The following is a 15,139-nucleotide window of genomic DNA, read 5'->3' on the forward strand; positions in this document are numbered from 1 at the left end:
GAGGCGTGAGGAACCAGCACTGACAGGAGGCATGAGAAACCAGCACTGACAGGAGGCATGAGAAACCAGAACTGACAGAAGGCGTGAGGAAACCAGCACTGACAGGAGGCGTGAAGAACCAGCACTGGCAGGCATGTGAGGACCTGGAACTGGGGGAATGAGAGAGTCTGACACCGAGGGTCACTGTGGTGAATAAGAACTGTTGAGCAGTTTGAGGGATCCGTACACGCGTATAGAGAAGATTGCCATGGTGTGCAATAAATAGAACAAGCAGTGATCCAGCACTTGATGACAAGCAGGCAGCACAAGAAACACAACCCGGTGGGCAGTGTGAAGAGCTGACACTGACATTGAACAAGCATTGGCATAGCCAATAGGTCTCGCATTTGACACTTTATAAGTGTTTAGCCATGCAACAGTTGGTGTTGTTGTACCAAGGATATTCTGCTGCATAACTAAATACTTATAGGGTCCAAAAAGTGAGACCTATTGGCTATGCCAATACTCATTTGTTTTTTGTTGCTGTTTTGTTTAAGTGGCCAGATCTACAATAGCTGGACATGGTTTTGTTAACAGTTCTTTGCATCAAATGTACTTGTTTTCATTGCTCTGAATGTTGTTTCCATTCTGACCATAAAGTGACAGTGGCTATATATTTACACCACTGTGCTGTTCCATTTTAATACTGTCAGGTAGAACACTATAATAAAGTAGTTGACAGTGTATTCTATCTAGACAGTTTTAACTCACTTTCTATTCTCCCACACAGCGCTGCTAACCTCACTAAACCCATCATTCCACATATGAGATTACTATCATTTTCCTTAACAAAAACATCTCTGAGCTCCTTCCTTAAAACTTGAAGTAGCAGCTCCCAGTGTTGACTAGGTTTTCTACACTAGTAAGGAGGACCCATATGATGAAGCATGTCACCTTCAGGTGAGTGAGGGTTCTTATCCTTAAGGGATGTCTCCCCCTTGATGCTAAACATCACTTAAGTTAGTTTCGAGAGAGGTAGGGTTAAACTGCATAATCTGCTTTGATACACATGGATGAGACTAGAGGTGTGTCTTTTGGGATATAGCACAAGAAACACAACCTGGTGGGCAGTGTGAAGAGCTGACACTGACATTGAACAAGCATTGGCATAGCCAATAGGTCTCGCATTTGACACTTTATAAGTGTTTAGCCATGCAACAGTTGGTGTTGTTGCACCCAAGATATTCTGCTGCATAACTAAATACTTATAGGGTCCAAAAAGTGAGATCTATTGGTTATGCCAATACTCGTTTGTTTTTTGTTGCTGTTTTGTTTAAGTGGCCAGATCTACAATAGCTGGACATGGTTTTTGTTAACAGTTCTTTGCATCAAATGTACTTGTTTTCATTGCTCTGAATGTTGTTTCCATTCTGGTTGTAGGAAGCAGTCATTTCCGGGGATGTGGGGGCTGCCTAGCTGTAAGCATGCGTCAAACTTTACAAATGAGAAAAAGCCTGGCGCAATTTACAAGTGTGGAGTGAGTGAGCCCCAGGCAGCATGACTCACTCACACAGGAGTTCAGCACTGTACCGGCATACTCAGCATGGTTTAGGGAAACTCCACCCACTCCCTCCCAGGCATCGAACACATATTTACCAAGAAACTCTGAGAAGAGCCTGCCTGCTGCACTGATGGCTGGTGGTGTGTGTGCCTGGGGAAAGCGTGCACTGACAGCTGGTGGTGTGGGTGCCTGGTGAAAGCGTGCACTGACAGCTGGTGGTGTGTGTACCTGGTGGAAGCGTGCACTGACGGCTGGTGGTGTGTGTGCCTGGTGGAAGCGTGCACTGACGGCTGGTGGTGTGTGTGCCTGGTGGAAGCGTGCACTGACGGCTGGTGGTGTGTGGGCCTGGTGGAAGCGTGCACTGACAGCTAGTGGTGTGTGGGCCAGGTGGAAGCGTGCACTGACGGCTGGTGTGTGTGCCTTGTGGAAGCGTGCACTGACGGCTGGTGGTGTGTGTGTCTGGTGAACGTGTGCACTGACAGCTGGTGATGTGTGTGCCCGGCGAAAGCGTGCACCGACGACTGATGGTGTGTGTGCCTGGTGGAAGCAGAAGCATTCACAGTGATAGAAGACACAAATGAAACTGACGGAGAGGAGGGGAGAAGGGAGGGGGAGTGCGAGCAGAGGAGCATGATGCACAGCTAAAAGACACAAATGAAGCTGACCAGGAGGGAGGGGGAAAAGGGAGGGGGGTAGTGCAACCAGAGGAGCCTGATTACAGCAATAAAAACACAGGTGGCAGCTGTGCACGTGCAAGCCTCTGGTGGCACTTTTAAAAGCCACTTACTAAATGTCTCGAAGAGACAGCACATGCGCTGCCTTAGGCAGGACCTAAAAACAGGCATTCAGAACAACACAAAGAGCTGCTTTGGTTTGAGGTGTAAGAAGTATGTACTCGTTGGTTGAGAAAAGCAGCACTGAGTGGCAGGCACTGGGATGCAGTGTAAAAAGCAAACAGTGACAGGCTGCAGGCGGAAAAAGCATTTGCAGGCATAAGCAGGCACCAGGACCAACAAAGAGTATGAGGAACCAGCAATGGTTGGATGTGAGAATCCACCTTTGGGCATAGCTTAAGGAAACAGAGATGAGCAGCATAAGGAACCAGCATTGAGGAGTAGTGCAAAGAACCAGGAAGGACAGACATTGTGAGAACACAGATATGTGGAGTCAGCGATGTCAGTGTAAGAAGCAGGCTCTGGGCTGTAAGGAGCTGGTATTAGTGAGCAATGTGAAGATATGGGACTGATGGACAATGTGAGGGGCCTGCGCTGGCAGATTGGGTCTAGTTTATATTGGCGATCCATGCACAGAGCGAGCACTCTCCAGCAATCTGCAGAGTGAGCATCAGCAGGCAGTGAGTAGCATGGACTGCAGGGGAGAGTGAAGAGATAGTAATACAGAGCTATGTCAAAAACAGGCACTCATAAGTTACCCAAAGAACTGGCAAGGATTGGCACTGTGAAAAGTATGTTGTGGTTAGTAGTACGAGGAGAGGTTCCATGCAAGGAATGTGAGGAGTTAACTCTGGTGAACAGTGTGTGGAGCAATCACTTGTTGGCACTCTGAATCGGTAGGGTAAGAAAATGCCGCTTTTGTACAATCACCTCCATTTTTTGGGACTGATGCTTTTGGTGTTAGGATTCTGTTCACTAGGACTCTGCAAATAAGACCCCAGTGCATGTGCTCTAACTCCTAAAACATGTTGAAATTGGTTATATTCCAAATTGGCACATTTAATTCACCTATAAGTCCCTCATATATGGTACAATGGCCTGCAAGTTGAATGTTAAAAATGGGCTGCAGCACATCTTGTGGCACTAAAGAGACAAAGCAAAATATGATTGCAGGCCTGCCACCAGTAACCTGGCTATGCAGGTTCAAACTGCCAATTCAACCTGTTAAAATAACTCCATTTTACAGGACTAAATCCTCCTTTTAAATATTAATAAGCAATCCCCAAGTAAGACTTAATGCTGGGTATTTAAAAGTAGAACATGTTTGTATTACATGTCCTTACAATGACAAAATCCTAAAAGCTGCTAGGGTTAGCTGCTCCATATGAAGGCATTAGGAGTCAATATTAAAAGTAAATAACGTTATTTCCACCCAGGAACCAGCTAGAAAGATCATTACTGGACTTAAAAAAAATATTTATTACAAATCCAATTGATTCTCAAAGTCGAATCTCTACCTGTTATTTTACCAAAGTTTACTTTTTAAAAGTCATCTTTAACCTACCTTAAGCCGCTAGGAGCCCAATTGCCTGAGCTTCCAACTGTCAACCAGGAGTTGAATCACACATTCTCACATTTTTTAGGAGGAGGTGTGAATAGGCTCCCAGAGACAAAGGGCTTGGGTGTGGGAAAAGGTTGACATTCCCTTGACACGGTGGCCTGCCGGCTGTGCCCAGACTCCTGCATATCTTCAAAGGATGTCTACCCGGTCAGTGGCAGATGTAGTTCACTCCCGGGCATGCCTCTCCTTTGTCCTCCTAACCAGCCAGGGTCCAGTCCCAGAGGGAGAGGAACTGTCCTCAGAACTGGGTTGGGGTGACCAAAGAAGAAGGGTATTTCTTTTCCCAGCCACATCTATAAAGCAGGCACAAGCGCTTTGCAGACGGAATAAATGTTTTGCGATGTAGGAATTAAATAGAAAGGGACACTCTGGGATTGTTTGCAGTAGGACAATCAGGAACTGCTGCAAAAGATGGTAGGGTTATCCCTGAAAATATTTGCCCCACTGGTTATGGGGGGGCTAGGATTCATACCCACACACAGGCTAATGATAGGCATACATGAGGCACCACTGGGTACCCTCTTCAGAACACTACTGGACCTGTGAAAGACAGAAGAGGAATGTTCAGACCTCAGAGGAGAACCCTAGGGGCTCTACCCAGGACAAAAAAGTGAACTCCAAGGTCAGTTGGCTGACCTCCTGTTAAGCTACAGAGACACAAATACTGCAAGAAACCCACTTTCCTGGAACAGCCCAACTGACCAGTTTCTAATGGACCTGCCCTGAACGTTTCTGGTGGCTTCTGCTGGAGTGAGTCCTGACTCCCAAGTGCTATTCCTAAGGTCCCTCAACCCTTGGCTGGTGTCATAGTGTACTCCTTCTGCGTGAACCTAAATCTATGGAAATTAGAAATTTAATGCTAACGTTTTTCCTGGAGAGCTATTGTAGGACCAGGACCAACCTGCCAGCCTATAGGCCAAAGTTGCATCACCAGTAGTCCCTACGTCGCCATAGATCTAGTTTCATTCTTCTCCTCAGCAGCAAATCTGACTGGATGCCAACCCACATCCAAAGATGTCGAACCCTCTTCAGCTATAGCCTGCAGCTTTGCCCTGCTGAGGAAATCCAAGTTCCATTAAACAGTCTATATCTGAAAGCAGAAAGCTTCTTTGGACATGCTCTGAGCAGCATCTGATGAACGTCAATGCACTGTGACACGCATGCAAATTTGGCAACACAAATAATGTGAAGATTCCACTGCCTGATGACCCTATCTCTTGTTAACAGCAATGCAACAGTTTCACCCGTCATTGTTTTCAAGCATCGCACCGGCTAAGAGTACAAAAGGTAAAAGAAACATTTTAAAGCGAACAAAGTACTTAATAGTGTGCTGCAACAGTTATTAGGTTCACGTTTATGGGACAGTTCTAATTTAGATGGATATGTTTTTGCAAACTTTTGCCTTGACTAGTAGTCATTTCACCTAATAGCTCAACTTTATAACCGTTAATATGTTGACAGCTGTTTTAACATTTTCAAAACATAGGCGTACAAAATGAATGTATAAACACCTTAATTAAAAATAAATAATTTGGTTTGATAATTTGCAAAATAAATATGACTAACCATTTTCTATGTTTATTTTTAAAACCCTGTATTTTCCATTTCTGGCTTTGGCAAAGATATCTTTTATGTCTCCGCTAGCTGAAATAAAAAGATGAAAATGATTAGTAAGCACAGAAAAATGATCTATACATTTTTGATTTAGAAACACAATAACATTGATGTCAATGACAATAATTAAAATCAAATCACACATTTCTAACAAATGCAATAGCTGTAGGTAGATAAAATATTCTCTTACTTGCATTTTAAAGTACAACAGACACTCAATACACATCGAAACTACTTATCACTTTACTAGGTTTAATCTAAGTAGGAAGTGTGGAGTGCAGCAATTGTTTTTTTTATTGGTTAACACCCACCTTTTTTGTGTACTGTGTTCACAATGCAGTTCTTTATTTTGTTTTACTTTAAGTCAACAGTACAATAATGCGTGTTTCTCATACAATTATGCTTGTGCATAGTGAGGAGTACAATCAGTGGACAATAAGGCAATTCCTTGTATTAGTACTTAGGCTAACTATAAACCCTAGACAACAGCTCCATAAGTTTTAACAAACGTAGGATCAACATGAAATCCAAACATATACTAAAAGTCAATGGGGTTCCACACACTATCACACGGGTAATGCATCTGTACGCAAAAGGCTGGCAGAGGTATCAGATTGGAGAGCGGCTTGTATGAACTGTCTAGAGAAGGGTCTGTGTGCTCGGTTCACTGTTCACCTGGGCCAAGAGTAGGTTAGGTGCAGTAATTGTGTGTCGTTTCTAGCGTTTCGTTTGTAATTGTGTAATTTCCTATCAGTTGTTTCATTGCAGGGTTTAAAGCTCTTAATTTAATCTGGAATTGAGACGTGCCAGATAAAGATATGCAGTATAAATCAGATATGTTTTTGATACAGCGACACTAGAATTCCAATTGATTGGAGAGGTCTTTAAAAGACTGCACACACCAATCATGTACCACACATCTACAAAAGTCACAGGAAGCAACAACAGTGGAGAGTACCAGGAAGACGGAATCTCTAAATTTAGCAGGAAAGGATGGGCTGGTAAGTGTTTAGAAACAGGTGATAAAAGTGCTAAAAAGGAACAGCTTTCTCCCACAATAGTACCCTTATCCTTTGGTCCCCATGTTCCCCTGGTGTTTGGCAGCAAGAGCTGCCTATTGCTTATTCAGACCTGCATTATATCTAGTAACTTGTCACACTCATCTGTGCAGGAAGACCCAATTGGAGGCGCAGCCCTCAAGGTGTCAGCTATGCTAGGTTGTGCTCATTGGTCCCAGAAACTACTGGATGAAGCAGGTGCAGTTTGGCCACAATCAGGAGTTGCACAAAACTGCTAAAAGCCAGTTGAGCATACCCTATGCCGGTCCCTCCAGATCACACAGAAAGGGCCGTTTTGAAGAGCGGGCCGGCACAGATACTTACAATGCATCGTTCACACTGCCTTTCAACTGATGAGGCCACTTTGCCATTTGTTGCTTTTGCTGTAGACCGGAATAGCAGTTTGACGTCCTCTTAGCAACTCGGATTTCTGATCTTGCCAAACAAATTAAGTGTTTCAGATTGTGCCCTTCGGTGTTTTACACACACTGCATTCTGTGTGCATGAAGATACGTACTTTGTTTATCTGCTTAGCTTCCCTTTGCTGTCTCTCAAAAACCTGTGACTTCGTGTAATCCAGTCGAGTACCCACGATGAACACCAGGTACAGGCAGCTACAAAGAACTTTTGAGTTAGAATTTGGCTGAGGTGAAATGGTTTAGGCGACTTACGTCCTTTTAAGAAGGTATTAAAAGCACTGTGAAAAATCGGAATCTGAAGAGGAAAATTGACCATTCTGATGTAGGCACAACTGATAGATTGTTTCAGACATCTGCAGCCAGATGATAAGTAAGCTAGCTATGTAGATATTTAGTGCAAAAGAGCTGGGGACGATGGGGACTGTCATTCTATATATAATCGGAAGCATGTGCCGGGAACAGGAGTAGATTGGTCAGTTCTGGCCAACGAGCCCCCCAGGCTTTGATGTGCCACATTCTTGTTCCTATACCTGGTGCTTTTAAAATGCAAGCAATAGTAGGGAATCTCTGAGACACTAATTATATTTCTTCATAGTTGCTAATGCTGGGCTAGAGCAACTTGAGAATGATTACTTGGCAGGGTCTGGTGGCTCAGTGGACAATGTCCACTGTAGAGACGATGATCGACCTCATGGTCACAGGTTCAAATCCGGGTGGGTCCACTCAGCCTTTCAACCATCTGCGGTGGATAAAATGAGTACCATTCATTTGGGTAACAATAAGCATCTGTTATTTAGCGCCAAGAAGCCTACGAGTGAACGTGCGCGTTACAAAAACACGTTATATTTATCTGTACTGTTCAAAGTTGCTTCCTCGGAACGCACTTTAATTCCATTTTAAAGTTCGGATTAAGAAATAGGATTACTCCTCATGTAAAGCTAATTAGCAAAAGGCAGAATTTCAAAAGTGCCTCAATTGCTGTGCACGCAACGTATAATAATAAAAGTACAAGGTGCTTGCGTAAGGAGAAGGTCAAGGAGGATGTCTTTTGTATCTTTTGTGTTCATTTTCCGCTAGAAAGCATTATTTTAAGGCAGAACCTGGTCTCCACTGAAATAAACAAATTGCTGATTCAGCCGGTGGGATCTGATGGAACAAAGGGAGAACAATGATTAGCTTCCTTCCCAAAGCTACCCAAACACTCACAGTAGCATCTGGGAAATTAGAAAAATCATCAGGGTGTTACATTATGTCCAAAGATATGAATACAGAAGAGGTAAAGGAATACACAAAGCAGAGGTAGTACATTATGTACAAAGCTATGAATACAGAACAGGTAAAGCTACCTGAATACACAAAGGCAGTTGGACCCGACAATCACAAACCCGAGGTTAAAAGGCATCAGTATTCATCAGGGAACAGGGAATGCTAATTTACGGCTGGGGTTGAAAGATGGCGACATGTACCCGTTGTGAGAGCACCATCCGACTGATAAGACTAAGGAAATGAAGAAGCATCTGACAAACATTGACAGCATGAGCTGATGAAGACCTAACAGTTGTAGAAAAATCATGGATAACTCCAGGTTAAAAGGATCATGCTATGGAACGGAGCATACCCGTGGAGAGAAGTTTTTCAAGGAGTGACAGGAATTTGGCTGAGAGATTATGAAGGCTTTACTAAAGTAAAATGCCATTTCATTGTAGTTCCTGGTCATCAAGGAAGAACTGCATACTTTGCAAGGGTCTAATATTCACGTCAAGTCAATCTTTTTTGTCGTCTGATAAATATCCATAACATTTCATACGGTACTTATAAAGTGCTGCATATCACCCGTAAGGGTATCCAGGCTCTGTGCTGCGGAGTCAGTCGAAGAGCCAGGTCTTGAGTCCCTTTCCGGAGTGGTGAGGTATGGAGGTGGAGGGAAAGGGGTAGTGTGTTTCAGGACTTGGTGGCGTGGAGGGAGAAGGAGCATTCTCCGGTGCACCAGGGGATGCGTGATATCTGTGTGAGGGAGAGGTAAGAGGAGGCTCCTGAGAGTTATGTGGAAATTCAGGCGGGGGTTCATGTAGGTGTGTCCTTGGTCATGAAGGGCTTTGGAGGCGTGAGTAACAATTCATAGATGAAACATAATTTGCCCGATTAAAAGCATACAGGCAAACTATACTACAAATATTAAAAGCAGCTAATTTCATACCCTGCCAATTTTAAATTAGAAAAAATAAAGGCCCCATAGACCCCAGAATCACATCAGGAAAAGTCAAATCCCTTTCACAGTTTATGGCTAGTTATCTATCCAGACCAAATCTATGATGCTACTAGAACATATATTGGTGTTAGATCAGGATATATGACGGTACAACGCGTACCGTCACAACGCATACCTTTACAACGCGGCCGTGACAACGCAAGTCGTTACCACGACTTGCGTTGGGGGGGCGCGGATTTCGAATAGTTTAATTTACTATTCTAACACCAGTCCCCGTGGACCCTAGGGAAGGTGTTAGGATAGTAAATTATCTATTTTTAGACCTTGTGCGCCCTCCAGCGCAAGTCGTGGTAACGACTTGCGTTGTCACAGCCGCGGTGTAAAGGTACCGCGTTGTGAAAACATCGTTGTAAACGATGTTTACCGTTAGATCATAACATAACAAACACATACTAATAATTATTCAAACATAAGTTCAAACAAAGAAACTGCCCTTCTACTAAACAACTCATTTTAGTGCAGAAAACATTAAGGGCCAGATGTAGGAAGGCAAATACCGGTCGGTAACGGCCGATTTCGGCCGTTACCGACCGGTATTTGGAGTTTGGGATGTAGGGGCATGTCAAGATACAGATTCCGTAATTTTACCGAATCGGTAATTTTACCGATTCGGTAATTTTACAGAATCGGTATTTTACCGAATCTGTATCTTGACATGTAGGTATCACTGTAATCAGTGCTAAAGGGATTTAAGAATTCGTTATTTACCACCAACTAGAAGTTGGTGGTAAATAATGAAAACCCTTTAAAAAGCATTTTTTTTTGCTTTTAACCCCTTCCATGCGGCCGCGATTCCCCTGCTGTGCTGTAAACAACACGAACAGGGGCGGGCCGTGACGAACCCCAGCCGTCATCAGCACACGAGCACCGTAGTGCATGACGGCTGGGGTTCGTCATCAGCATGGAAGGGGTTAAAACAGTGCAATGTTGCAGACATACATGCCCTAAGGGCATGTATGTCTGCAACATGTGCACCCATGCACAATTGAGGGGTGCAACAGGGTGTCAAAGTGACACCCTGCCACCCTTCCATGTTCCCCCAATTACCGATTCGGTAATTTACATTCATTCCTATGGGCCGCCCATAGGAATGTATGGCAATTACCATTACCGAATCATACCGATTCGGTAATTAAATCAGTAAACTTACCTACATCCCGATTGCCAGTTCTTAAATACCGAATCGGTATGATTCGGTATTTAAGAATCGGTAATCTGGGATTACCTACATCGGGCCCCAAATGCAATATAGTTAATCTGCCACCCATCTCACAATATCAACAAGTATAGTCGTCTAAGGTATTCCATTTTACAGAACTGGCACGCACAGGAACAGTATTGAATTGAATTTTAACATACATTATAGAAGGCATTTCAGGAAAAATCTTATCTGGGTAGGTTTTAAATCTGACTTCCATCTTCTTGGTTACTCACACAGACAGGAAAGCCCCCGACCTTCTTTCTGTACTTTAGTTTAACATCTCCTTTTTACAGTACCAGTAGTTTTTCCTGGTCACTGCTGGACTTGCCCCTCTCTGCAGGGTCACCCCAAACTTTTGCCCTCACCCATATATATTATTTATATTTCTTTTGGGCTTTTGGAATCAGTGCACTTTATCACTGATAACCAGTGCATATGTGCTTGTGATAACTCCCTAAAACATGGTAACAATGACTTACACCCGATTGGCATATTTAATGTATGTCTAAGTCCCTAGTTAGTGCTATGCCACACACACAGGGCCTGTAAATTAAACGCTACTAGTGGGCCTGCAGAACATTTTTTTCCACCCACTTTAAAACATGTCCTAGGTCTGCAATTGTAGCCTGACTGCAGTTTTAAATTGCAAATTCAACTTTTATTGCATATATGTCACTGCTAAGGTCAGCCCTAGGTAGCTCATATGGCAGGATCGATTGTGATAAAAAGGTTGGACCTGACTATCTTTTTTACATGTCCTGCTAGCGAAAAAATGCAACATATTCGTTTTTCACTACTGTGAGACCTACCTCACCCATATGATAACATTGGGTTGCCTTATTACATTTGATATGTGCTAACCTTTGATTAGGAACAGTTTAATATTTCATGTTTGGTGTCTGAGAATTGCAATAAAACACCCTCCTTAATGGTAACATGGGATTATAAATTACAATGTTGTAAATGGCCCTTTTAGAAAGCAGCATTTTCCTGGTGAGCTATTTTGTGCCTGCAGTCGATTCCTGGGTCACATGGCAGGGACAGGGTCTGTATGTCTGTTGCACATTCACTGTTTATATTAACTATTTATTGTATATTTTATATTCTTTGATATGATAATTGATTGATCCAATAAATTGTGAAATGTTTAACAATATGGTTATGGCTACTATTTGAATTCTCGATCCACGCTGGTCTTTCTTATATTTTTGTATACTGTAGCAAGATATTTCTGCATCTATAATAGTAAACGCAAGGGGCATTTCTTTCCCCCTCTGGGTGGTCTGCTATGCTCTGTATTATTCCCGGCCACCCTGCCTATATCTACATCGGGAACCCTCTTTTTTTGTATGCAGTCAGTTCTGCCCAAAGCAGAATTAGATGTAAAGCAATTATATTAGCAATACAATTAATATCCAGTTCAAGCATTAGTGAGGCCCACGGAGTGCATGGCCACAGGTGTAAGAACAAACTTGGAAAACAATTCTGAACACTTTGGACGTCAGTGACATTTATAAACCCTGCACAACTCCACTCTACCTTGTTGCTGTGACTGCCTTCATTTTATATAACTGACGGATTACACTTAATGACTCACAGCAAATTTTTCTCTTGCACCTCAAAGTGGTATTCTTATTCTGTCTCAGAACAGACACTTATTTTTGTCTTTTCTGCCTTCAAGTTAGCCTTTGATCAACCCTTACACCCTAATAATCGCAGTCGGAACCTTGCACAAAAGGTAAATCATTAGTCATAAATGTATGTGACTGCTCTGATCTTGCTTTTATACCCATGAATTTTGCTGTAGTAACATTAATAACCAATATTTTTCTAATTCGCAGCAGATAAATAACACACTCAGCAGAACAATAATGCATCGTCCGCAAATAAGGGTCCACCCCAAATCTGATAGGAAATTCTTCAGTACATTCTTTAGACTTTCTATATCTGCATTTGGCTGCTATTTCTTACTGCAAAGCAACCACCACAAATTTGGTCTGCTTTAAGCCAATAGTGTCTGCACAGAGCCAACTACGGCCTACAGAATAGAATGCCAACTTTAGGTCTGTGAAGGTTATGGGACATTTTGAAGCTAAAACATATATTTGATAATAATCAATTTGATTTATTTAATTTTGGTCAAGTTCCTACTCCTTGACTAAATCCAGTCTGAAGGTTACTTTTTAATGATGTTATTATCTACCCAACCCGATATATGGTTTTAAAAACACATTTCCATATATTTTTGTCTGCTCCATTCAACAGCGATATTAGCCTATAATTTGTCAGGTCAGAATGGCTCCCCATTTTTATGATGGGGTACGCTTTTTGCCATTCACATAAATATCTGTAAATAACCACATTTGGTAACACGATTAAAATGATGGTTAAAACTAGGACTTATTATAGGAAGCACACTAATGCACCCTGCAAGGTAAGATGTAGGATTAAAAATATTGTTTCGGGGGGCTGTGGCTTGACACCGGCCAAGACGGCTGCATTATCTGTGAGCTCCATGGCGGCTGCTAAATAGCCCCCCTTAAATCTGTTCATAATTTGCCAGACTCCGTATTGGAGCAGACCGGGGTGTCCACCAAGCAACTCTGCAGCTCCGGTGTACGTGGTGCGGCTCAGGATTTGCGGCTGTGTCAATTTACTGATTGCTGAAGATGGTGGAGGTCGGCGGTGCGGCGTGGGCTCTCGACCTAGGGGGTCCGGTGACACTGGCGGCCTTCTGGGTTGACAAGGAGTGCCTCTGGGAGAAGCAGTGGTGTGCCGCCCAGCACGGCTGCATGAGTCAGGCCTACAGTGAGGACGGGTGTCAGGCTGGAGGAGCCATCAAGTGCTTGGACACCCTGGACGAGCTGATGACAAGTAGACAAGTCGGGCCTCAGATGGGGCCGCATGCCTGGCTGTGAATGGTGGTGGCGATTGAGGGTCCTCAGGGCCTGGGAGGTGACTCCTGCTGTGGTTGGGGGGGGGGAGGATGGTTCCCTCCCCCATGCAGCTTGAGCAGGACTTAAGCAGAGGGCCCCCCTCCAGCCTGGAACTGGGCCACTGAGTTTGGGGCACCGGGTGGTAGGGGACCCCATCTTGAGCTTTGTGACTTTTTCAGGAAGAGCACATGGCGACTGCCGGAAAATAGAGAGTAGAAGCCTGTAGGGATTTACCATTGGGGCACTTTCAGTAACCTGTTGGGGGTTGTTGCTATAACCTATTGGTGACGTGAGGTGCCTGCCACTCTGCTATGGACTTGGACACTTCACAGGATGCCGTCGCCCCTCAGCTACACTTGGCCCTTTTTTCTCAAGGGGGAGGTTGCCCACGCCTGAGTTTCCGCTCGATCAAAGTGCGCCCCATGTTGCGTGTGGCCCGGGAGTTGGAGTAGGCAGAATAGGTATTTGCTCCCCATGAGGTGACGATGAGGACTAAGGAGGAACCTCAGCCCCTGACCAACAAAATGGAAAAATATACAGTGCTCAGGGAGATGCTATGGCTGAGGGCGTGCCGCAGAAGAGGGCCTGGAGGTGGCAGAGGAACCCCTCTCTTGGGGTGATTATGACGGCCATCCACTACCAGAAAAATACCCTTGACCCTAAAAGGGACATGATGACAATTTAAGTTAATCTCTTCCGGGCTGATGTTAATAAGATATTGGAGAAGGTCACTGTGGAAGACACCAATATTAGCGAACTCCAATCCAACACTCACAAACTGGAAGAATGCAGCACCTGAGCCACCAGGGCAGGATGATTGCTGCAAAATTGGAGGACCAGGTGGGCAGGACCAGAAGGAACAATATTAGAGTGATCGTGTTCCCGTAGTGGCGGAGGGGCCCAGTGCGGACCTCTTCCTAGAGGACCTTATCAGTAGACTGAAGCCCAATCGTCTCTCTAACTTTTTCTCTGTAGAAAGGGCACATAGAGCGCCAGTGCCGCCGCCGAGAACTGTTGACCCTCCCAGGATAAACATTGCTAGAATCCTCAATTACGGGATGCAATCCCGCAAGCGTCTTGACTCACAGTAACTAGAGTGTAGATACGATTAAGCAGTTTCAACAGAGCTCATAATACTCTTCGAAATCCAGTCTACGATACCACCTGTGCACACAAGAGACTGAGATTTAGAACAGCTCTCAACACTGCAGGTTTAATTTAGCAGTGAAGGAACACACTTAATTATGGCCTCTTCAAAGATGAGATCCACATTCTGCAAATGGCTTGGAGAAAGGGGGTATATGGGATGCAGAAGGTGTTAATTTCGTCCCATACAGAGCAGGAGTCAAGATTAAAGAAGAAACTATAGTGAATGACTCTTCTACCATATACGCCAAAAACACAAATAAAACACACAAAATTAAGCCAAAGGATAGAAAGCAAGACTCAACTAAAAGCAAGAAACTTGTTTTGCATTGGAAAAATCTGGACGGGAGTGCAGAAGTCACTTGAGGGTAACACGGTTACAAAACTTACACCGCAGGTCTAATATGTTCCTGAGTAGTTAACAAAGAGAAGGGCTCTGGACAAGTCACCTAGGGCCAGATGTAGGTCACCAAATACCAGTCGGTAACGGCCGATTTCGGCCGTTACCGACCGGTATTTAATGATTGAGATGTAGGGGGCCTAAATTTTAGAGAATCTGTAAATTTACCGATTCGGTAAATTTACCGATTCTGTAAAATACTGATTCGGTAAATTTACCGAATCGGTAAATCTATATGTAGGTGGTACTGCAAACAGTGCC

At 43.9% G+C, this 15,139-nt stretch overlaps 1 protein-coding gene across 2 annotated transcripts in view; it reads right to left on the reverse strand.

The window, feature by feature from the left end:
- The window catches only part of TWF1 (twinfilin actin binding protein 1), a 333,852-nt gene that overhangs the window by 262,921 nt on the left and 55,792 nt on the right, over positions 1-15,139 (reverse strand). For both annotated transcript variants that reach the window (XM_086919525.1, XM_086919528.1), the window contains exon 2: positions 5,402-5,479. In XM_086919525.1, coding sequence (XP_086775651.1) covers positions 5,402-5,479 — 78 coding nt within the window. The remainder of the gene's footprint in view (positions 1-5,401; positions 5,480-15,139) is intronic.

The sequence above is a fragment of the Lissotriton vulgaris genome, chromosome 1_1 (assembly GCF_964263255.1).
Source record: "Lissotriton vulgaris chromosome 1_1, aLisVul1.2, whole genome shotgun sequence".
NCBI classification, from domain to species: Eukaryota; Metazoa; Chordata; class Amphibia; order Caudata; family Salamandridae; genus Lissotriton; species Lissotriton vulgaris.